This window comes from Limanda limanda, chromosome 5 (genome assembly GCF_963576545.1).
Source record: "Limanda limanda chromosome 5, fLimLim1.1, whole genome shotgun sequence".
NCBI classification, from domain to species: domain Eukaryota; kingdom Metazoa; phylum Chordata; class Actinopteri; order Pleuronectiformes; family Pleuronectidae; genus Limanda; species Limanda limanda.
Window position 1 is genome coordinate 19589219 of NC_083640.1, and position 23270 is coordinate 19612488.

The 23270-nt window shown below is 41.0% G+C and overlaps 3 protein-coding genes across 3 annotated transcripts; 1 reads left to right on the forward strand and 2 right to left on the reverse strand.

Moving 5' to 3' along the window:
• Positions 1-310: 310 nt before the first annotated feature.
• Positions 311-1808, reverse strand: avp (arginine vasopressin). Its single transcript, XM_061071746.1, has 3 exons — positions 1680-1808; positions 628-832; positions 311-435 (listed from the first exon to the last, which is right to left on the reverse strand). Exons 1-3 carry the CDS (start codon positions 1797-1799, stop codon positions 311-313), a joined length of 450 nt encoding a protein of 149 aa, XP_060927729.1. The 5' UTR covers positions 1800-1808.
• A 2273-nt stretch (positions 1809-4081) lies between these two features.
• On the reverse strand, positions 4082-10456 carry ubox5 (U-box domain containing 5). The gene is made up of 7 exons (XM_061071771.1): positions 10397-10456; positions 8641-8702; positions 7741-7842; positions 6409-7172; positions 5655-6259; positions 5347-5526; positions 4082-4715 (listed from the first exon to the last, which is right to left on the reverse strand). The coding sequence occupies exons 2-7, from the start codon at positions 8692-8694 to the stop codon at positions 4501-4503; spliced, it is 1920 nt and encodes a 639-aa protein (XP_060927754.1). The 5' UTR covers positions 8695-8702; positions 10397-10456; the 3' UTR covers positions 4082-4500.
• A 1139-nt stretch (positions 10457-11595) lies between these two features.
• On the forward strand, positions 11596-18734 carry cep78 (centrosomal protein 78). Its single transcript, XM_061071736.1, has 16 exons — positions 11596-11675; positions 12361-12623; positions 12776-12951; positions 13165-13237; positions 13344-13447; positions 13611-13785; positions 13882-13995; positions 14331-14395; positions 14539-14629; positions 15046-15148; positions 15338-15380; positions 15477-15638; positions 15753-15830; positions 16193-16374; positions 17081-17234; positions 17514-18734. The coding sequence occupies exons 2-16, from the start codon at positions 12368-12370 to the stop codon at positions 17961-17963; spliced, it is 2226 nt and encodes a 741-aa protein (XP_060927719.1). The 5' UTR covers positions 11596-11675; positions 12361-12367; the 3' UTR covers positions 17964-18734.
• Positions 18735-23270: the final 4536 nt, after the last annotated feature.

A 23270-nucleotide genomic window follows, 5' to 3' on the forward strand; every position in this document is an offset into this window, starting at 1 on the left:
TAGATAATACTTTGTTTACAGTATGTGCATCAGTATGTACATTTACAAGCTGGGAACAAAAATGGAAACACGATTCCTCGACCCAGGGATCTGAATAGAAGAAGCCAATCAGTAAACAGGTTGAAGATAGTTCTCCGTCTGTGATCATAAAGCTTCTGTACAGATACTAAATTAACAGAGCAGGACGGATTGAGAGAACAAAGTTTGACTTGGTGTTTTCTTGGCTCTGGGTTTATATTGGAACAGAGATGATTGGTTCTTGTTGCACCTCCAGGCCCTGAGGAGCAGAGGAACCTCCACAGCTTCAGGATCAGTACTCGGTCTGTCCTCTGGCCGTCACATGCAGCAGGCGGAGCAGCAGCTCTGCAGGTGAGCCGTGGCCTGGATCTGAGGCCTCCATCTCCGCCAGGCAGTCAGAGTCAACCGCACAGCTCTCTGAGGAGGAGGAGGAGGAGGAGGAGGAGGAGGAGGAGGAGGAGGAGGAGGAGGAGGAGGAGGAGGAGGAGGAGGAGGAGGAGGAGGAGGAGGAGGAGGAGGAGGAGGAGGAAGGGAAAAGAAAAGGAAAAGGAAACTTTATTGACACTACCGACTCCACTACACACGACAAACAATCTGATGAGACTGTACCTGCATCACAGCAGAGTCCTGATGCCGCACAGCGTCCTCCCTCAGATCCACAGGGTCTCCCTCCTGCGTGGCAGGGGGTGAGCAGGTAGTTCTCCTCCACACAGTGAGCTGTCTCTGGGGAGCCCAGCAGGCAGCCCAGACCCTCCCCGCAGCAGATGCTTGGGCCGAAGCAGCGGCCCCTGTCTCCGGGGCCACAGGGCATGCACTGCAGGGGAATAGGGAAAATCTAAGTATTAATCAGGTTGTTTAAACCCAATCAATTATTTATATTGTGACATTAATTCTGGCATTTTCCAACTGGTCAACCCTCTGTTTAAGATCATTTATTTATTCTACAGACCATAAAGGATACTTTTTCCTACCTCTCTTATTTATTTATTTTGGTATAATTCTTAAACACTGTTCAACATTATTTATCGCAATTCAGTGACTACTCATCACTTCCTCTGCTCCAGAAAGAGAATAAGAGAGAAAATATGCATCAAATCACAGGCTTCAGTTTTAATGTATCTTATACATTCTAATAAAGAACTTAATCATATATTTTCAGGTTAATATCTTATAATGTTCTAATTTTACACAGCTAAAAAAGGGAGTGCTTTTATTCTACAGGGAGAGCCTGGACATTTAGACACAGAATTTGCAAATGTACCGGTATTCGTTTTTACAAATGTATGAATATTACTGTGATTATTATATTATTTACTTTGATTTGTTCTTTTATTTTAGTGCTAATTTATCTAACTTTTTTTGGGGTCCTAAGCAGTTTAGTTTATTATCTATTTTTAGTAGATAAAAAATCACATCACATCTGAGCACAATCTACCAAACCAATTATATGATAATTCATCTAATTCCATTCTGCATTGAATTTCCCTCCTTTTACAAACTTGGATTTTCCTTAATTTTACATCTTTAACTTCTTAATACACCACTGACACAGACTCGAATGCAGTTTGAGAGTTTTCCGTTCCAAGGATTAATAAAATAACAAAAAAGAAACCTCCCAGCAGAGGATGGACAGCAGGCAGAACGGATCGTGGTCCTCTCACCTGTCTGATGCCAGTGTCCGGCAGCGCCCGCTTCCCCCCCCGGGGGCAGTTCTGGATGTAGCAGGCGGAGGAGAGGGCGAGGAACCCCAGGACGCACAGCGGGGACATGGAGCGGGTCATGGCGGCTGCTGGTCGGTTGGATGAGCGCTGCGCACCGGTGCTGGATCCTCCGCCTGGTGGAAGAGAGACTGACTGACACCTCGGTGGGTTCCTCACTTATAAGACACGGACCCGACAAAAGACCACCGACACACCGGGGACTGACGTCACTGAAGAGCCATTCTTCTCCCCACACGCGCGCGCGTCCGTGGGGCACCGGCGAGCGCAGAGGTCGCGGGCAGATGTGTCTCTGCATGAGAAGTGTGCCATCATCCGGATGTACACAAGCAAACAGCACAGAGCACAAATAACTCCTGAATAATGTGAGGAGGCTCTGAAGGTAACATGGCACCAATTAGACTTTATTAAAAACCAGTAACTTTAATGACTGAATGCAACAAATGAACTGATTGAGTACAAGTGGTTTCATGATGATCAGGGACAGTTCAGCCATGAAACTAAAGTCCCTGCTCAGCACTGTGTAAGACAGACTTACTTACTTGAGCCTGAATGATATCGATTGTTTTAGGGGGGTTGATGCTCCAGATATATCTGCAGATACATACAATCAAAAATGAGCCATTATACCCAAGATGTCCTTTTAGAACCCTCCAAAAATGCAAATTAGGGTTGATATCTCAGAGTTTAATCCTCAACTTCTAATAATTCTAGAAATCTCCTGAGTAAAACTGTGTATTTTATCATCTTTATAACACATCTGTGTATTGTTAAAGGTCCAAGGAAGTGCAGTGTTGAATTTGGTGTGAGCTGGAAACATGATACAAACTTTAATATAAGTTGGAACAGGAGAGAAGCGCTGATCAGCGTAAATGACCAAGTTCAGGACGACTGAATCAGCTAAAATCAGCAAACATAAATGCTGATATGTCTGTGAAAGGATAGTAACTTATTTTATGTGCCAACCAATACAGAACTTGCCAACTCCTCACAGAAAATGCGCAGCCCAACTAGGATTCCAACCTTCTGGAAGTGAGGCAGGAACATTAACGACCGGAGGGAACAGGAAGCGAGCATCACGACAACCTCTCGGGGTCACACAAATTAATCCTTCAGGCATAAATTAAAAACTACAAATGAGCATAACAGGATTAGCATTTCAGATAAACACAAATATTCTCAGGTTATTATTCTGTTGGGTGTCTTGTTGCATGCGCCGGGTTGCGTTTCACCCATTAGCTGTTGTGATGCTAATTAACAAATGAGCGATAAAATGGCAAAAGTGAACATGAGGGGCAGCAGGTTGAGGTGTGATGGAGTCGTTTAATTTCCACCACGGCATTCAGGGCCCATCGTTGAATAAATACAAAATGTGGACTTGTTATGCATTACTGTACTGCTGTACATGGAATTGTTTCTAACTGCCATTGTTCCCAAGCAGTGGATTAGTTTAAGTTTTTACATTTCTCACATGTACGAAGCAGAAAAATCATTTAAAAGCGAAACCGAATGTTTTAGCAGGCGAGTAGTGAGGCCGTGGTGAGTCTGACTCAGTGTTTAGAGCTTCATCGTCCACTTGTGACTGAACCCGCGCGGCTGATGACGATTTCACATGCAGAGCAACCGATCCCAGTTTCTTCTTCTTGAGCGGATACAGGATCACGACCTTGGTTAAGCTTAATGTTGTCAGGGAAACCAATATTTAAATTATGCTGTTTTTCATCGTAAAAAGCCAGAGGAGGACTTTTAATTTGTTTCTCTCTTCCTCCCCTGACTTGCTCTGTTTAACCCTTTTGTGCACATGACAATACACTCACTGGAGGTGAATCAGGTGAAGTGCTAAAGAGACAGAAATTAATCTCGGGGCAAGGACACAGGAGGTCACGTAGGAGGTACACAAGGTGTAAACATTTATTCCCCTACACCGCAGCTTTGCCATTGTAGGAATTAATGTCAGCATATAAGAAAGTACAAGATGATCCGTTCCGAGACGTCCTTATTAGGGATTGCGTCTCTGCTTGCTGTTACCGACGTATAAGGAACCAGAAGACGGGACTGAGACGAGGACAGGGCTAACGTGGCATCAGGTGGACAGCTGATCTGCTGAGCGTGACCCCGGCTGTTTCTGCACAATGAGCACTCAGCCTTGAGTCGCCTCGTTTCCCGCATTCATTCTTCTGGCCTCTTGCTCTCTGTGCTTCTGTCCCTCAGCCTTTTCTTTGTGAATCCTCAACACATCTACACATCCAGGGACCTGAACACAGGCTGCAGGACCAAGGCTGCAACAAAACTTCAGTGTTCAATGAAGAGGCTAAGATGGCGAGGGAGAGGAGGAGGAGGAGAAGTCCTTTCTCAAGTTAGTTCTTTATTTTTTTTTTACACAATGTAAAGGTCTTTGCTTTCAGGGATGTTCTTTTTTCAGCTGCGGGCATTAAAACCTTATTTGGTCTGTGTAATCAAGTGTTGTGACGCCACTCGTCCAAGGAAAGGCTTCCATGTATGAAGAAGGATGATATGTAACACAACATGATACATAACAATGAAAGACGTGTAAAGTGATTGATTGAAATGCCACAAAATGTACCTCCTCGGAAGTTATCATACGATTGAAACGACAATGGGGAATGGCGATATACTGTGGTCATGTCAAACCCAATAAACAATGTATTAATGGGGATGTTTCTCCTTCACTGCGAGTTCAACACTTCTTCACCTTGAGAACAGTCCTGGTTTCTTCACAGGCTTTTTAAGGCACAGCTTCCTTTCAGTGGTGCACACGTATGATGTCACCACGTGGGGTACCGCTCTGGCAGGTGGGACACAGGACGTGATTGGACGTTACTGTAGAGACGGAGTTTGGAGTGTGTGATCGCCTCTGCAGGCAGGCGCGGCACAGCAAGTGGCCGCAGGTCAGACGGTAGACGGCAGATGTGGAGTAAACGGAGACTGAGCAGGAACAAGCGGAGCACGTCTTCTCACCTGGCAAGAAAATGGGAGGGGACATTAAGAGACTGTGGATTTCTATGAAATAAAACATCAATATGTGTGAAAGCTAATCAGATGTTAAGTATTTTGTTATACGATAAGGAAAGTCAATGCTCTGAAAAGTCATCATGGTGGTGGATCTTTTATCAGGCAAACAGTAGAAATATGGTTTTCACATTACATTTAACTCGTCTTTGTTTTGATGTTTTTGCCAAATGCTTCTGTATTTCTTTATTCAGAGACCTCTGCACTGGCCCCCTGGCTGCATCCTGTGGAATTATCATATTCATAAATAGATGGGAGGGCCTGGTTTTTAGTTTTAGAGCAAGGCTCACTTGCTCTTATACGACGTGTAAGTCGAAGCATTTGGATAACCACAAGCTGCCTATCATGTTATTTCCTCCACATTGAAGGAAAAATATGAATCGCAGGATATTTTGAAGTACAAAGACGAGCAGAAGAGATTTTTATATTATTATTATTCAATTTCTAGAGTTATTATTAGGCATGAACTCAGGAAAATGAACTCCAGACATTTTCAGCAGGTGGCTGTCTGGGTCAGATGTGTATATAAAAAAGTCATGAAATCCTTAACATTTTCTGAGTCGATCTTTACAAACCCTACCTGGGCAGATGTTCGGAATGTCTGAACTCGGCTGCGTGGTGTTCAGTGCTTCACTGTCACCAGTGTCCCGTCTTTGCTGGGACAAGTTTGAGGTGAAGGACGGTCGTCCCTGCAGGGCGGAGAAGAGGGCCTCGTCCAGGCTGGCGGACAGACGCTGCTCATGGGAGCTGCAGGCTGGGACTGAAGTAGTGGGGGAGTCGGAGCAAACATTGACACAAAAGAACAAGTCGGCAGGAAAAAAGTGAAACCACAGAAAACTAGACAGACGTGTTTGAGGATCTTACGCCAGCAGAACATCTCACGCTCACCTGAAAGTGCATCATGTCTTGGTCTTTTTGTTTGAGGTTGTAGTTGCTTCTCATCGAACTCTTCTACTGAATCTCTTCCATAAATCAGATATCGTTTCTTTTTTTGATCCCACTCTGATTTATTTTCTGTAGCAAGAGGCTGAGAGTAAGATGTATGATTTCCTTTATCCGATGATTGTCCTAATCCAGCATCTTCTCCCTGAACAGTGCTCTTTGAGCTTCGGACAGTGCTGTTTATTGAGCTCTTACTGAGAAATGGAGCAATGTGGGACTGTCCTTCTTCTCTGGAGGATATTAGTCTCGAGGCTTGTGGATTCTTTCCTTCCCCTTGTCTCCCCAACATCCCGTCCCTCCTCACCCCCCCTCTCTGCAGGATGAAGTGGTCGATGCGTAGCTTCAGCTGGGGGTTGGGAAGAGGCTGGGAGTTTGAGGTGAACGGGACACCGGTGAAGGGGTCGTTCGGGGCTCGACCCCAAGTGGCTTCTCTCTTCTGGCACTCCTCCAGAGTGGTGTTGTCCACCGATACGCCGCTGGGCAGCAGCATCGGCAGCTCCATTACCTCCTGGGTTAAAGGATCAAGGAACTCTTCTGGGATGGAATTACTGCTAGAGTCAGACAAAGAAGACAACAGGTGGTTATCAAAACTGTAAGAAAACTGATCTCTTTTATCATTTTAAGCTCAATTTATATGCGAATAGAAAGATAATACATTTATAGAGCACTTTTGAAGCTTAGCCAAAGAATTCAAATATACCTCAGAGGTGTGGCTGCTTGCTGCGGTCGACTGGTTGTTCTGAGAGAGGAGGTAAAAAACCCAGACTGCGGCAGTCGTCTTTCACTGGCCTGGTGGACCGTTTTGATCCTCTCCACTTCCTGTGGAGGGCAGCAGCGAGCAGGTTGTCCCCACACAGACAGAGTCTTGAATCCCAGCGCTGAGGCGGAACCGCCAAACGCCAAGGTCACTCGAAGCTGCGTCACGGCGCCCAGCGAAAATGGACCCCTGCTCCACAGCTCCTCCTGTCGACAGTTTGCGGGTAGTGACGGAGGTGGGGAGGGGAACAGGGGCTGGGAGCGAAAACTGGACTGGGAAAAACAGACTCGGGTTAAGTCTCTAAGTTCACACCGACCCACCAGTTTAAACTCGGCCTCAAGTTGGTGGGAGTCAGCGTTTGCTTGAGGCTGATCTTTGGCCATCTGATGCTTGTTTGGGTACCCACCTACAGCCTCCTCCCCCCACTGTTGGGCCTGAACAGTCCACGGGTGGCCATTACTATGATGGGATTTACCCTCACACTCTCGGTTGCTATTGTTCAGTTTGTTTTGGTGCTTAACCTGCATGTGAATTTTGTCCTTTTGCTGAACCCGTTTGTGTCCTTGATTAAATTTGTGAGAAGGTAGCGGATCGGAGCTGGTGCTGATCTCCAGTCTCTTCCTGGCCTGTCCTCGGTCCATGCCCCAGGGCCACAGCTCCACATCCACCCTGCAGAGCTCCACCTGGAAGCCAAACTTCAGGGTTACCTGAGAAGACAAAGGAAAAATTGATCAATTTAATAATAGTACTGATGACAGCAGTAATTACATTATATTCCTGACAATAAAGCTGCCTTCGGACATGCACTGAACTACATTTCACCCCTGGCTGAATGCTACGGACATTCTCCTGTTGCTGTCAGTGTGTCTGACTGGACAATCTCCTGCTGCTTTCTACATAGACAGTGTCAGGAGAATATCCAGACCTAATTGTCCAGATATTTTCCAGAGTTCATGCCTGAAAACGGCTAATGAGATTGAGAGTAGCCCCCCTTCTGTGAGAAAGATGATCGGCAACGTTGCTTGGTTTCAGTCATTACAAGTATTGCCTTTCTAATATTTGGCGCTTAAGGAGAATTTAGACACTTACCACTTTCCCGGATTCCCTTATCAATGATTTCATTGCTCAAATCAAAAGGAAGTCAGTCGCCATATGAATACGTCACAGGTCAGATACTTACCCCAACATATGTGAGGCTCCAGGTAATCTTACATGTGATCATGCTTTTATAATTCAAAGCAGGTGAACTACCACAGTACGACAACTTTCTCTTACCTGCACAGGTGGACGTAGGAAGTACTCCAGCTTGAAGCCCCGCCTCTGGAGAGCGGGGTCAGCTGACACAAGGTTTGAGACATCATAGCCGTCTGCACAAAGCTGCAGTTGGAAAATAATGGAACATTGTTAAAAGTATATATTTTAAATGATTTAGAGAATTGTTTGCCTTTAAACACACATAATGACAACATGTCAGCTAACAAACCTCCCTGCTCAGAATGGTGGACATGATTTTTTATTGTGTAAAACATGACAAACTTTTCGTCTGTACAATTCGTTTTTCATAATGTTAATTAAACTTGATGTTTTTGGCAAATTGTTGATATTTCATGATCAACATCGACGATTGTGAAAAAGTTTAGTTTCACAGGCTTGTCTTGTTGGAAATGTTACTGAGAGCCGCACATCAAACTCATACAATACAATATAAATCATTCGCAACAGAAAACTGTAAAACTTCTAGCGGAAGGAGAGGGAACAATATGACGAATGATAAAAACATTCTTGAATGAGCAAAAGAAACTTTTTTATTAAAAGCCATGATTAAACTTGTAAAGTCCAATAAAAAGAACCCAACAAGGTCAGTGGTGAATCAGTCTTCCACACAACACTTGGTCCCTCTTCTTTATTTTCACATATTTCTCCTCCTCCTCCTTCCTTCCTTGCGTCCAAACCATAGACTCTATATATAAGGTCCAAACACCTTGTTTCTTCCCCTTTGTCTCACACACATCAGAGCTATTCTTAGACAGATTATTTTTTGTGATATGCAGATGTTAGCAATAGTAACATGTCACCCGGGCGCTGAAGCAGTTTTATACTCAGAACTTGTTTAATAAATAAACAACTTCAGAAGGTTATAGTTACATCCATATAGATCCATGAAATGTGTCGCACCTTGTTGCAGTGAACTGTTGTGTAAAAGTGCGGCTGACACAGATTCAAAACCATCCTTCGACCTGTGAAGAGAAGAGCTGATTTTAGAGCAGTATAGACGATCCTTTACATCACTGATTGTCGGATGAGAGTTCAAGGCAGAATGAAGGATTCCATGAATACAACTTATGGCGTGTTTACAACCATTGAACCTCTGAGCTCATTACGAAATGACCTTCACAGACAGACTGACACCCCCGGACTCTCACGCACAATTTTCAATTTGCCGGTTCATGGACGTCACTTCATGTTGTACTGATGGAGAGAGAATCACTTCACTTATCTTTTACATTAGCGGTTGGTTAAAACCGTTCAGGACTGCGGCTGCTACTAACAACTGCTGAAGTAATCGGCTGATTCATTTTGCCCACGTAAAAAAATCAATAATTCAGATTTATAATTCTCAATACTGCAATAATCAATCTTATTTCTGAAACACGTATATCATATATTAAGATATTCATTATTTTAAGAACATGTAAGCATCACTTATAAAATAGAAATCATTAAATATCACAATAAGTGGATGCTGATTGGATGCAGAGGAAACATCAGTAATCTGAAACTTTTAATTTTGTTTCATGGAGCTCTGCACAGGCCTGTTATTAATTTGTCTTCTAAGATTACTGGTGTTTTGAATAGTTGAGTTAATGAGATTTTCAAGATCTTGTTTGATGAAATGTGATTAAAAATGTGAGTGAACATATGTTTCATGTTTAAAAGTCCTAATCTCTTGAAACCTTGTTTTTTATGTTTCAAAAGAAAATGAACACAGGCATGTTTGAAATCTTTGAAACCGGCATTTTATGAGAATGACCAGATTAACAATAATCCCATTTTGTAATTCATCAAACACAAATGCCAAATATTCTATTATGAGCTTTTCAAATGTCAGGATGTGCAGTGCCACTGTAAATTGAATATCATTTGAAGTTGGGATCCTAGAAATGATTTAGACAAATTTATACTAAAATCTGATTCTATGGACTAAATGGAGTCATCAGATAATTATGAATTGATGCCGGGTCAACTCAAGATACAGTACAACATATGGATTAAAATACATATACGAAAGCACAAACCAATTAAATCATATATAAATATTAATATAAAACATAGACAATGCCTCCACAGCGGATTGTTAGGGTGTAGTGCTAATCTTTATATGTGATCAAATAAAAATAAAAGTGCGAAATAATAATAAAATATAGGAGCTAGAAGTGTTTTATTAAATCAGCAGCTTTAGTCAAATGATAGAAAATCCATCAGCAACGAGTTAGATATGAATTGAACTTCTCATCAACGTTTCAAGCTGAGATTCATTCAATAGATTTAGATATTGGACAATATTCATATCTGACAGTAAACACCTTTCGATCCTGGGATGTGGTTCAGGAGTTCAGCTAATTGAGACACTTATTGAACATAGAGACGTTATTTTTTACTGTTTATTGTTATTATGGCTCATCCTCAGATTCAGTGGCTACAAACTACCGGTGGTTCAAATCTACATTTCACTGAGCAAACCCTGGAATTCATTTTACCCCAAAACATGATTGTCTTCTTTTTCTGCTTCACATGAAAACATTGACAAACTCAATCGTGTTTCCTCAGCTAACCGGAACTATAGATGTAATATTAACTCAACGAGATCCAGCCTGACACGGTGACGTCTCTGGTATGAACCCAGGAACCTGAAGCACTTGATTGAACTTACTTTGCTTTGTCGTCGACTCTTTATTCGGCCCCTGTGACCAACTGTAGTGAGAAGCTAACAACAGCTAGCTACATGCTAACAACTACGGGAGCCGCAAGGGGACATAGCTCGTATTTAGAGTTGCGAGATGTGTCAGAGTTTTGTGGATTCAATTAGAAGACTTGTGGTTAATTTGCTTGAACCCTGAATTGTATGAGTTTCGTATTGTGTTTATGAATATGATTAATCTACAGTTTTCATGTTTAATATAAAAAAAATTCACTTCAGGAGGATATTTACTAATTTCTTGTCCTTCGTGTTAATGTGCAAATAAAATTCAGTTCCACAAGCAAAATGTTCTGAGGTTGTTTTTCACTCACTGTGGAACTTGAAATAAATGCTATGGTTCACTACACTTGACATCTTTACCTAATTGAGGTGTAATTATATATTTACTTTACTGTTAAAATAATTGTTCAGCAATAAATCCCAAACTTTTGCTTGTGACTGTTGATCAGCATAACAAAAGTGTACAGAATATGCTGTTGTGCACACAACACCTGTCAGTTAATTGCTGGCAAGCAATTTTATTTATTTGAAGAAAAAATAACTTAAGAACAAATGAGCTCAAAACAAACTAAAACAGTTCAGCTCTCAGGAACCTCTGCTCTGCGGGGCCACAAGATGGAGGACTAGATTTTGTTGATACTGAATGATACACATTTCTAATAAACTTGCAATTAATCATACTTTATGGATGAAATTATATATACAGTATTGTGGGTTATTGAGGGTCTGGGTGCCTCTGGCGGTTACCCCATTTTGTTTGACCAGCCCAGCCGTGCATATGCAGTTGTTTTATATTGTTGTTTTATGTACAGTGCACAAACCACACCAAGGCAATTTCCTGAATGTGCAAATAAAAGAATTCTGATTCTGACTGTGTTGCTACATTTATTTGGCATTGTCACATCACATCAGTAGAATTTCAACCTTTGTCAGTTTGCTACATATGGATGAATATGTTGTGAAAGTAAATCAGTCCCCTTCTTTGCCAGGACCCCCTGTGACCCCTGAAGGCCCCTGTGGTTTACTGATTGTCAGGGGATGCGTGTGTGCCTCCTCTCCGCTAGTGGGCGGCAGAGCTGTGGGTGACGCCGCAGAGCAGTGACGAAGAGGCTCCGCTCTGACGCCACTTAGCTTCGCGTCGTCAACAACAACAACAACTCACCGGGGAAGTTGTCCCGGTGGTTAATGGACACCGAGCCAGGGAGATAGAGCCTCGGCTTCCATGTGAAAGGTAAATCAGAAAGCTTGAGTCTGATGAAATGTAGTTTAATGCGGAAGTGAAGAGCTGCCGGAGCAAGTGTCCATCACTAGCAACGGTCGCTAGGCGCTTAGCATGCTAACGCCACTAGCTCAACCAAAGTAAACACAAAGTGCAGCGAGAGCTTTCAACTTAGTTTACACTTAAAATACCAGCCAGACTAAATAGTTAAGCTTTTAATTCATGCTATGGTGTTGTGACGTCTCGTTTTTATTTGTTCAAGTTTCAATGTGTGATATTTGCAATCAGGAAAGACAGCACTGGACTAAAAGCTGTGTTTGGGATCCATACTGCTGCACAAGTTGCACGTCGACTGATTTGATAAAATATATAGAAGTTGTGATTTAAACTGAAAGCTGTGTTTGGGATCCATACTGCTGCACGTCTGCTTATGCATGTGGAATGAAGTTCCCGAATACATAGATTAGCCACCGCAATTAAACTGGGTAAAAGCAGTAATGATGATGTCCATATGTGTGTACTGTGTATACATGTTGCAGAAATGAATTGTGTTAAGGCAGCCATTTACTGTAAAACTTAAAGATGGTGGAGATATAAAGTTTGTGATAGGTATTTCCAGTATTACCAGTGGACAGCATGTCCCTGTTAGCCTTTACATGTCCTTTAAATGATTTCTTAAAAGTATTTCTCTTCCTAGATCAAAGATGGTTCAGGACAGTGCTCAGATTCGGCGGCAGGGTGCCCAGGACTTTATGGCGTACTATGACTTTGTCTGTGCCAGCCAGGAATTAGTCCCTCTCGCAGCTGTCAAGACGAACCTTGACAAAGGGACCCTGGACTTTAATGGAGACAGGCTCAAAGTGACGGATTGGCCACCGGTTCTCGCCTCAATCTCCATCAACAAACAGCTGACCCACATTGCAGTAAGCAGCACTTACCAAGCTAGTTCTGGAGCTGCAGGTAAGGCCCAAATAAACCTGTTTCAACAACTATAAGTGAAAAGGTAGTTTATATCTACTTATCAACCTAGGATGTGTACCTGTATTCGTAAGTTAAATAAGAAACTTCCTTTTTTTTTTGATAAACATTAATCGTATCTTCATCATCTTCAGATAGAAGGTACTATAAGTCCAACTTCAAGAAGAAGATCCCAGCCATTCGCTCGAAGGACTCGACATTCAAGTTGTGCAAAGCGCTGAGAGAGTGTCTGACTGTTTCACCCAACCTCAAGACTCTGAGGTTGAATGGACTTCCACTGAGAGAGAGGGATCTCATCACATTGACAAAGGTGAAAACACTGAGGATATTATTCACAGTGTGTGAAGTTATTTTGTTGTTTTATTTAATTTTATTTAGAGAGACTGGCACAGAATCAAGAGATCTTTTTTCATAAACCACGGGGATTCCTGATGTCTTGGAGAATGAAACATTTCTTTTGGTTGTTTGGAAACAATAGATCTGGGTAAAGTTGATTCAAACAGCCATATGTATTCTTTTCCAGGGTTTGGCAAGAACTATTTCCTTGGAAAACCTATCCTTCGCCAATTGTCCAATATCTGATGAGGGCTTGGAGGGTATGTTTATTCACAGTATCATTTCCTTTCAATGTTCAGACAGTTGTCTGGAGTTTGTACGCTGTCTGTGAGCATCTTATCTAACTGGCCTCTTCATGTGTTTCAGTGATTTGCCAAAGTGTTAAGTACTCATTAAGCATCAGGACGGTGGATTTCACTGGATGCAATCTCACCTGGAGAGGAGCAGAGCATATGGCCAACATAATCAAGGTGTAATATTACATTTTTAAAGCTTGATCTGGCATAATAGGTTTTTAATGTGGTATTGACATTTTATACTGAAGTGGCATGTAATAAATCAAACAATATTATTTCAATTAAGACATGTATTTAAAAATGTCCATATTTGTAATAATGTAAAGTTTTTTCTCAGCATCAGGGAATGCAGAGGCATGGCACTGCATGGGCAGAGTCCCTGAGGTATCGGCAGCCACATCTCCAGAGAATGGGAGGTCTCCGCCGAGTCACCCTCAACTGTAACATTCTGATCGGGGACCGAGGTGCTGCTGCTCTCGCACATGAATTGGCCGAGGACCTCTGGGTTAAAGGTTAGTAAGTGTTGGTCTGAGTCAAACAGAAGAGAATGTATTTTGGTTTGTTGTTTGCTCAGGTTTTCTGTTTCTATTCTGTGACTTGCTGAACAGCCGTGGACCTGCAGAGATGTGGTCTGTCCAACGAAGGAGCTCATCATCTGCTGCAAGCCTTAAAAACAAATTCTTCTCTCTGTGTGCTGGATATCCGTAGTAACCCTTTAGTCGGTAAGAAGCTCTCAATCAAAGTCGCACACTGCGTAGATCTGTGGCCAGTTTGATGAATTATTGATGTTGTGTGGTTCACACAGTTCTCTTGAATTGTGGGTGTAATACACATTGTACCCTCTATACGCTAGCACATTGTTTCATTTTTATTTAGCCGTGCCAACTGCATGCTAATTCTCAACATTTTGAATATGTTGTATTTTCATACGAAATGAACACTAACTGCGCCGTCATACTGTGTTTACTGTACTGTTGAAAAACATCTCTGAAAACAAAACAAGAATCTCTGGGAAATCATTTTTTTATCTGCTAAATGTTTTTTCTTTCCTTTACAGACAAGGTCCCTATTAAAAATATAATAGAGAAAGTGCTGACAAATGCTAATGGACAGTCACCAGAGGTCAGTGTCTGCACCTAATACTCTCATTAACAACAAATGTTCAAATTCTATGTGCATGAGTTGTGTCTTTGCATCCGCACCATGTTTAGTATTGGATATGTTTTGAATGGCTTGTATCTTTCTATTGTTGCCTCTTTTCTTAGTACTGTTGGATCAAGCCTGCGACCACTGAGCCACAGAGAGCAGCTGGTCCAAAGAGACAAACAGTGAGAAGAAAAGCTCTGTTTAGGATCGGTATGTGTGGAAGCGCTTTTTGATTCCCTCAAACATGCCTTTTTCTGGTATTTTCCACAAAGTACAATATAGTTTTAGTCAAACAAAATAACCACTAATATTATATTGGTAGTGACAACACAATCAGCCAGTAAAATAAATAAGTATATTTTATTAATTTGAAATTTGGAAATGTTTCTCTAAACGCATCTTCAGGCTCATAAAAAAATACTGTTGTGGTTATACTTGACTTTAAAGGTTCATTTTTCCATTCATCCGTCTCACTTTCGGTGACTTGTTTTTACCATTTGTCTAAAATTTAGGTGAACACTTCATCAAGAGGCTTGTGGCCGTTACTCTTAGTATAACTGCCTGCAGAAAGCAGGTCTGTTGTTCTGTAACATCCAGTTTGTCACATCACTCTCTTTCTGGTGCAGCTGCTTCTAAAGGGAAGAGTTCTACTGATGCTCAGGCACCGAAGCCCCATTCCCATTCCAGTTTCCTTCCTTGGCGTACTGCTGCTCGAGCTGGACGCCAGAGGTGAGATGTTGGCTCACTCATTTATTATGGGTTAAAAAAACAAAGTGTATTCCAATTTTTAAGTTTTAGACTTATTGTTATTTCACTATTACACTTCCTATATTTAAAAAGCATTCTCCGGGGCTTTCTGTAATATCACTAACTGAATCAAGACAAAGACTAATCTTATGTTGGATGAATCTGTTGCAGAGGTCTGCCTCCTGGAGGAACTGTGACAGAACAAAGCTTCCAGGTGAGCTTCCTTGTTGTGTTGATGTACCTGACAGTGAGTGAGCAAAACTGGTTTTAAACTCACACAACATCTGTTGAAATATATGATTTTATTTAGGTTGGAGCTACAGTGAAGATTACTGTAGATTCAGATTCAGATGGAGAGGAGGATGAAGAAGAAGAAGACGAAGAGGAAGGATTTGTGGTGGAGGTGGAGCAGAGACCATCTGCTTTAAATCTCCAGGACAGGATCACTGACCGACAGTTTGAACGCTTACAGGTCGGTCACAACAGCATCGAAGCCAAACAGGAACCTTTATGTCCTGTTGGTGACGGCAAATGTCTGGATCTCAAATACTGTGTTTGTGTGTCTGTTCCTCTGTGTGTCCTGTAGATGGAGCTGAGAGAGTGTCGTCTGAGGCTGGCAGAGGAGCGCAGAGCCGGACTGAGAGCTAAGTCAAGGCTTATGGAGGTAGTGATTTTCTTTAAAAATAAGTTTGACTTAGCAGAGTATACACAGTGACACCCTTAGTTTAAAGCTCTTTTCAGTCCATGCAAGTGTTGTGTACCTTCACAGCTGCACTCCTTGTCCGGCTGCTGTATAAATGATTTTCCATATACTTAGTCCTGCAGGGAAAATTGTCTGTCATGAAAACACATAAATGGTACCATGCAAACCACATGCTCTAGGTTTTCATAGACTTGCATGTAGGCACATAAGTGCACTCCTACAAAGATAGACACGCCCTGATCCTGATGTTTTGTGTGTTTATTTGCTCTCTAAGTTAGAAAATGAAAGATGACACCCTGTTATTTTTCCCCAATTGTCTTCAGTTTGAGATGGAGAATTCTCGTCTTCGTGATGCCAACCGCTCCCTGTCAGAGGTGCTTTCAGCCACTGGCTCCAGATCAGCTCCTCCTGCCGTCAGTGTTCTTGAAGACGAGGCCGTACTGGAGAGTATTGAGAGCTCATTCAACAAGTTCCACGCTTTCCTGGATCTCCTCAGGGACGCTGGGTGGGTGCACAGTTTACAGTTTGAATGGGACTGCAACACTTTGGTTCTGGGCCTCAGTGGTTTAAAGAAAGTTCAACTACACAACTTTTAAAATAGTCCTAAGGTTTCCACTGGGATATCTGGTGCACACTCCAGATCTTAATAGGGTTTCGTACTTTCCCCACTGAGAGTTATTTTTATTTAATCTATTAATGGCTACTTTAAATTTATATTTCGGGTTTTAATATAATTATTTTGAGGCAGCTTAAACAATCATTACTCACTATTATCAATAAATTGTATGTATTATTGCTTAGTTAAATATTCATTATGTTTCTTGAGCCTTACATTTTGTTCATTTTGCTGACAAACTTTCCTCTGCAGCTTCTTAATTTTACTTTTCCATTTTTTATTAAATTTGCTTATTAATGGTTCAACAGAAAACCCTTGTATTCTTAGAACATTGTTTCCTAATACTGGAAAACAACTGTATACGTGAGCCATGGGCCTCCTGTGTTTTTTTATGCCTCATACGGGGATGCTTGTTACTATTTTCCACCAGATCCTTTTATCTTCATTGAATTAATCTGCATATGACACCTTGGTGGGAAGTTTTTGACTTGAGCTGTTATTTTTTCAATATCAGATTTATTTTTAGTATATGAATGAAATGCATGTGTAACTTTAGGGCCCTAAATTCAATTTAATATTATATTCTTTTTTATAGCCTCGGTCAGCTAGCTTCAATTGCTGGAATTGACAAGTCCGATTTCCAACCTGTGGGACAACCTCAGCTCTCCTCTACTAGCAGAACACGTTTTGATGCTGCGCCATCACTGACTCGACGGGATGTCCAGGCACAGACGGAGGCCTTCTCTCTGGTAAGGAAATGTAAAGCAGTGTTTGGGAAAGGTTTTCCCTTAAAGTGTTTCAGTTTCATGAAGTTTTAAAAACAGGAGCAGAGAGTCAATTTGACCAACTGAGATGACATGTTTGTTAAATTATTGAACAGCACCACTTACTTTCCTTCTACAGGACTAACCTGACCTCAAAGTCAAGTTAGGCCTGATTTATATTTTTGATAAGACTAAGCGCCTACTCAGGGAACCAGGGTTAAAATATAATTTCAGGATTAAGGCACTGCCGGTTTCTGTTTTTAGGTAAGAGACGCCCCCCCGCCTGCTCCCCCTGGTGCTGACACCACCACACCCAGATCCTCATCCTCTGTCCGGGGGTCCTCGTGCAATAACAGGCTACTTGATGTGACCTTCAATAAACCGGCAGAAGAACGTTGTGTAGGCGGAGAGGAGGAACCAGATCGTTATGCCAGGCCGGACACACAGCATGACTCAGGTTCAGAGCACAGTTTCCGAAGCCAAAAGTCATTCCGGGAAACGTTTCAGACTAAACAAAGCAATGGCAACAGCAATAGCAGCTCTCACCGGAGCTACTCACATCACGGAAACGGTTCCCATGGATACAGCAATGCTCAAAGTCACAGTTCCCATAGCAATGGGTCTCGCGGTGAAATATCTGTCAGATCGAGCGTCAGTGACATGTTAAGTGACAAGGAAGAGTCAGTGGGATCAGCAGCGTCAAGGATCAGTTGAAAGGGAAGGCTAGTGACTACAAGTCAGTCTGGTTCAGAGGAGAAAGCTTATCTTGGGAGGGAGAGTCTGGAGCAGGTCATGTCTCCGAGGGGTTCAGGAGGGCACTTAGTGAATTCATCCCTCTGATCAGAGGAACACAAAAAGCTTGGCAAGAGTCTGTTCTCGTCGCCATCTCCTCAACGTTCCCTCTGTCACTTCTTTGTTCTTAATCACTTTTATAAAGGCTGTGATGAAGATCTCATATTTCATAAAGATTTAGAAGCCACAAGACCAAAATTCTTACACCTTCAACCTCAGGTTATTCATGTTTATGAGGAGAGACTGAGAAGTCAACCAAACATCTTACTCCATCTAAGACAAAGCAGAGTGAAAGTTCCAGGTTATGTGAAATATAAATTGAGTTAAAAACTTGAATGTATATATTTGTTTTCTTATTTTAGCAATTTTTGATAGAGATATTTTGCACTTATATATTTTCAATCTTCTGTCACTCCACAGTCAAAGAAATATCATAAATGCACCAGTATAGTGAATTATTCCGTTAGCTCTTCCCAAGTTTACCAGGATTTTGAGGTTTTAATATGCTTGAAACTTGTTTATAAGTGCAGTGCCAAGAACTTCTACTGACTAAATATTGACTAATGATACTGATGTGTTGTGCCACATCTGACACATCATCTAAACATGGCTGTTTACTTGTTTAACATGTAGGTTTTACTCGCATTTGTTGTCAATTCATGTGTTGATAAAAGTTTCCCTCTTTCACTGTTACTTGTCTTGTATTCAGAATGTCAGTGGATAGAATTCTGTCTAAATACTTGAAGGAACCTGTGTCTAGTCTAAAAGTAGAAACTTCTCTACAGGACCAGATTCTGTTTTGCACAGTCTGTTTTTTTGCAGCTTCTGTTGAGAGAGAAAAACTGAACCACAGCGAGATTCTTCTGCGGTTGAACGGAACATAGTGTTCTGTTGGACTGTGCATATTTTCCAATAGCAGTGAGAACCAAACACTGTGAACGCCAGAAGTACAGCTCTCTTCACAGGAGCAGAAATTGCACGATTTAAACTGCATGTTAGGCAGTGTTTGAGTTGTATCTCACTGATCTTTAACTTCCTGTTACTCATATGCATTTCACTGTTTATTTTCTTAGAGTGACAGTCGATGGTGATTATAGAAGGTGTCATGATGTGAAACAACCTTGACCTAATGTCAGTAAATCTAAAACTCACAGTACAGTGAAGTCAAAGCTGATTACTTTAGGTGAGGCATGTGTGCAGCATCCCAGTCATGGTATTAATTAATCACGTTTATCTCATTTAAAGGCCATCTGTCATTTTTAAAAGAACTAATGTCACGTTCATGAAAATAATACTCAGGGATTTTGTATCCGCTCTCTCACTGACTCCATGGGGACTAATGTTATATGCATGTTACCGCACCATTGATTTGACTCATTTTGGTTAAGTTGTATTAATGACTCCTCAACTTGTGTTACTGTCACACAACATTTTAGCCTTTACCAGAATTGAACAATAGAAGCAAAGAAAAATATGAGGTCAGAGTGAAAGTGGATTTAACTTTCACTCTTACTTCAAAAAGTGTTTAAAATGCCAAAAACAATGCGCTGTAGGAAAGAAACCAGAGTCAGACAAAGCTGAGGTCGTGACTGTGAATAACTGACACTACAGGTCATTGTGCAAATAATGACAATAATAACCTTAATTTATATTAAACTTCCAGTAACAAAGTTACAAAGTGTGTGACAGAAAGAAATAATTTAAGACAACCAGTAATAAACCAGTAATAAAATGCAGTTACACACAAAAATGAAAAACAATGTATGGCAAACATTCATTAAAGGTTTGTTTTTAATAAAAATTGGAAATGGTCAGTGTAGCTTTGGTACATTTTACTTTATTATTAGAGTTGGATTCATTGAAGCATTAACGCCAATAATCTAAATGTTATATACATAGGTAATAAAATGAATTGATAAGCCCAAGGTGTTAAAGGTGAAGAACAGGACTGTTATCAACCTCGTGCAGTAAAACAATGGGCTGTCATGCCACTGTATGTTCAGTTTACAGCATGTGTACTACTTAGTGTATGGATGAATGTCTCACTATCAATGTACTGAGTCTGTTTCGATAAGTGTTATTATCAGAGCTCGTCCACTTGTTAAGAAGCTGCCGTAGATCCCATAGCACATGACACAATCCAAGACTCTACTTTGCCCTTTGAATCTGCGCAGACAGAAAACAATCTGAAAAACAGTGTGAAAAATGCTGAAACGTTTCACGATCTCCACCATTACCCGAGCTGCTCCTCAGACACGGAGACCACTGGACGAAGAGGAGAGATCCCTATGGAGCTGGAGTGACAAACCGGTACAACAATCCAAACACCACATGAAAACTGACACACTTCCAAATATTCCAGTAAGACAAGTAGACCAGTGTTGTTACTGCATTCCACACCAGGGAGAGAGAAACCAGCCAAGTTCAGCATCTACACTCATGACATTCATTCTGTCAAGTCATTCATTCAGGGGTTTGCATTCATCTTTCAAACTGAAGAAAAATAGAACAGAATACATTTTGTAATAGAACATACAGTTTATACAGGTGAGTCATACAGGCTGCAGCACTGTATTTAAAAAGAGTTCTGACCACATTCAATATAACTTTAAAGGTGAAAAGGTCACTCGTGAAAACCGTGTTTGTTTTTATCACTTACACTCACATGGTTTATCTTGTTTTTTTAATCTTTATTGTGGTGTTGCTGTTTTCCTTTTATCACACACTCTTCATTTTGTTCTGGACTGTGTGCATATAGTCCAAGAACGTGTGTTATTGTTTTGTTCAAGTGTCGTGTTTTGTTTGTTTCCATTTCTACACCGGAAATGTCACTGAAGTGAAAATAGTCGGGTGAAGTGAAAGAGGAAAACTTAAATATTGTGATCATTTTATTAAAGCGCAGGACAAAGCAAATGATGTGATGCTGAGTGCGATGACATCAAGAGGAAGCATTAAGGAAGAAAGACATTTTCACCAAGTGAAAACGACAAATAAATAAGTAACCAGAATAGCACGAGGAAGAGCTCAGGCCTCAGTCAAGGCCCAACACATCTGCATTTTTATCACCAAATTTTGGCACCAAATTGCAATCAAGGGTATTGGCCCCCTAAATATTCCTCATTTTTCATAAAGATCAACTCCCACTCCAATAGACTTCAGCAAAATTTTAAGTTAGGCAATTAAACTCAAAATTGTTTTAAGTTTTGTGTTTGAGTTAGTTACACTTTCAATTGTTATTTCTCTTAACTCAACACATAGTTGATGATTACATTGTAGCAACATTGAATCCTAACTTCTGTCAACTTAACATAGAGTTGAAGTAACTTATATTTTCGATTTGTTACAGCTTAAAATTGTTACTTCTGTTCACTCACTTATAAATTCACAATGTTGCAACTTTCAATTCTTAGTTCTGATGACTTAACTCAGAGTTTTTAAACAGTAAAGTTCATGACACTTGTCACACAGCACTTTCCTTGAAATGACAGACAGGAAATCAAACTGGAAAAAACCTTTTGTAATTGATAATGACACTGAAAATTGCATGATTCCAAATATTGCATAAAACATTTTTTTCCACGAAGAATGAATTGATGTGCTTGACATATTGACAAACAGAATATAAGCCTCCTCCCCCCTATATACAGTATGAAGCCAATAACAAGTCATTGTTGGCCAAGTACAACTCTTGAAGACAAGTACACTGGGAGAGATAAAGACAACCAAAAGGACAAGTGTGTTGAGATAATGTATGTGATCATTTGGCATAATGCAAATAAAATGTAATTAAATACAGTGGAATGGGTATGGTAGGGTAGAAAGGTAAAAGTTGAATTCAAACTCAAGTACAGCATGAATAAAACCTCGTGAATCTATCTTTAATAACATTATATTTTTAAAATATAAATTATACAAATAAATACTCACAGGACAAGTCCTGAACAGCTTCTCATGACTCGGAGGTACAAGGGAAGGTTCAAGGCTGCAGTTTGTCTTTGTGCTGTCATGTCGGATGTCATGGAAACATGTTATACAATGGGGTTCATACTATTTCATAAAGCTGCATTTATTCTTTCCCCCCCAATTACATGCAGGACACAATAAATGAACAATATATTACGGTCTAGTAAAGTTGATAATTCTTTCCTCTAAGACATTCAGCAAATACCTGTTCAATGCAAATGTAAAATGAACTAATTCAAGTATATTTGGTCTTCACCAACTTATTATATGAATCAGGGCTCCATAACCAATGGTCCAGCGCCAGCAAAATATCACATCATATGAGTAACATAATTGTGATGACACAACAAATAACGTTTGCTTTTGGCATCTGCAGCTGACGCTCATTTCATGTTTCGGATTGTGAAATGACAAATATTATTTTTAGATGATTTCTATCATGGTATAAGGAGTAATGCGTAGTGTTTTACAGTGAATGTTGATATAATCTAAGCTTTATTGGTTCCAGCCAAGAAGCTCAACATCCTGTGGTTGTTGTTGTGGATAAATCATCAGCCAGCAGTGTTCTGACTCTGCACTGTTCCTTCCTTTTATTGATGGATGAATCACTTGATAGGCAGCACCACGATCGATAAAGGGCTCTGCAGGAGGCTGCATCCTGCCTGGCACACGCTGATCATGGCCTCTTACAAAACAGGTGCTTCACGGGGGCAATGGGGGCTGTCGCTCTGCATTACGTAACTCTGGCTGGAGGCCATCCCATGGTTGACCTGCTGCTGAGAAACCCTGAGGAACTGTATTCAACAACCTCAGCTCCCCAATACACTGGGTGAAGGCAAACAAGGATGACGTGTGACTGTAAAGATAAGATAAGATAATTATTAGTCCCTCGATGGGGAAATGGAAACGCGTGTTTGTTGGTTCACCAAACTGTCAGTAATAAAGATAAATCTGAGAGAAATGGCCTCTTTAGCTGAATAAGGGCGAAAGTGAAAACCAGCCTGGTGCAGCACGCATGAGGAGATTAATTTTGGATGAGTCCATGTGACTTAATCCATCTCCTGATGAAGGCCTAATTTTTTTATCGCTGAAAACTGAGATCTAAATGGAAACGGTGTTCCTGCAGGACTTAAATACCCACCTTCAAAAACCACAATCAAAGCTCAGAAAAAACACAGAATACATTGTGCATCTTCAAATTGCTCACATGTAAAAACAGCATAAAGACACTAGTGAGGAAAAATGCATTGTCATTTGACGTCACAC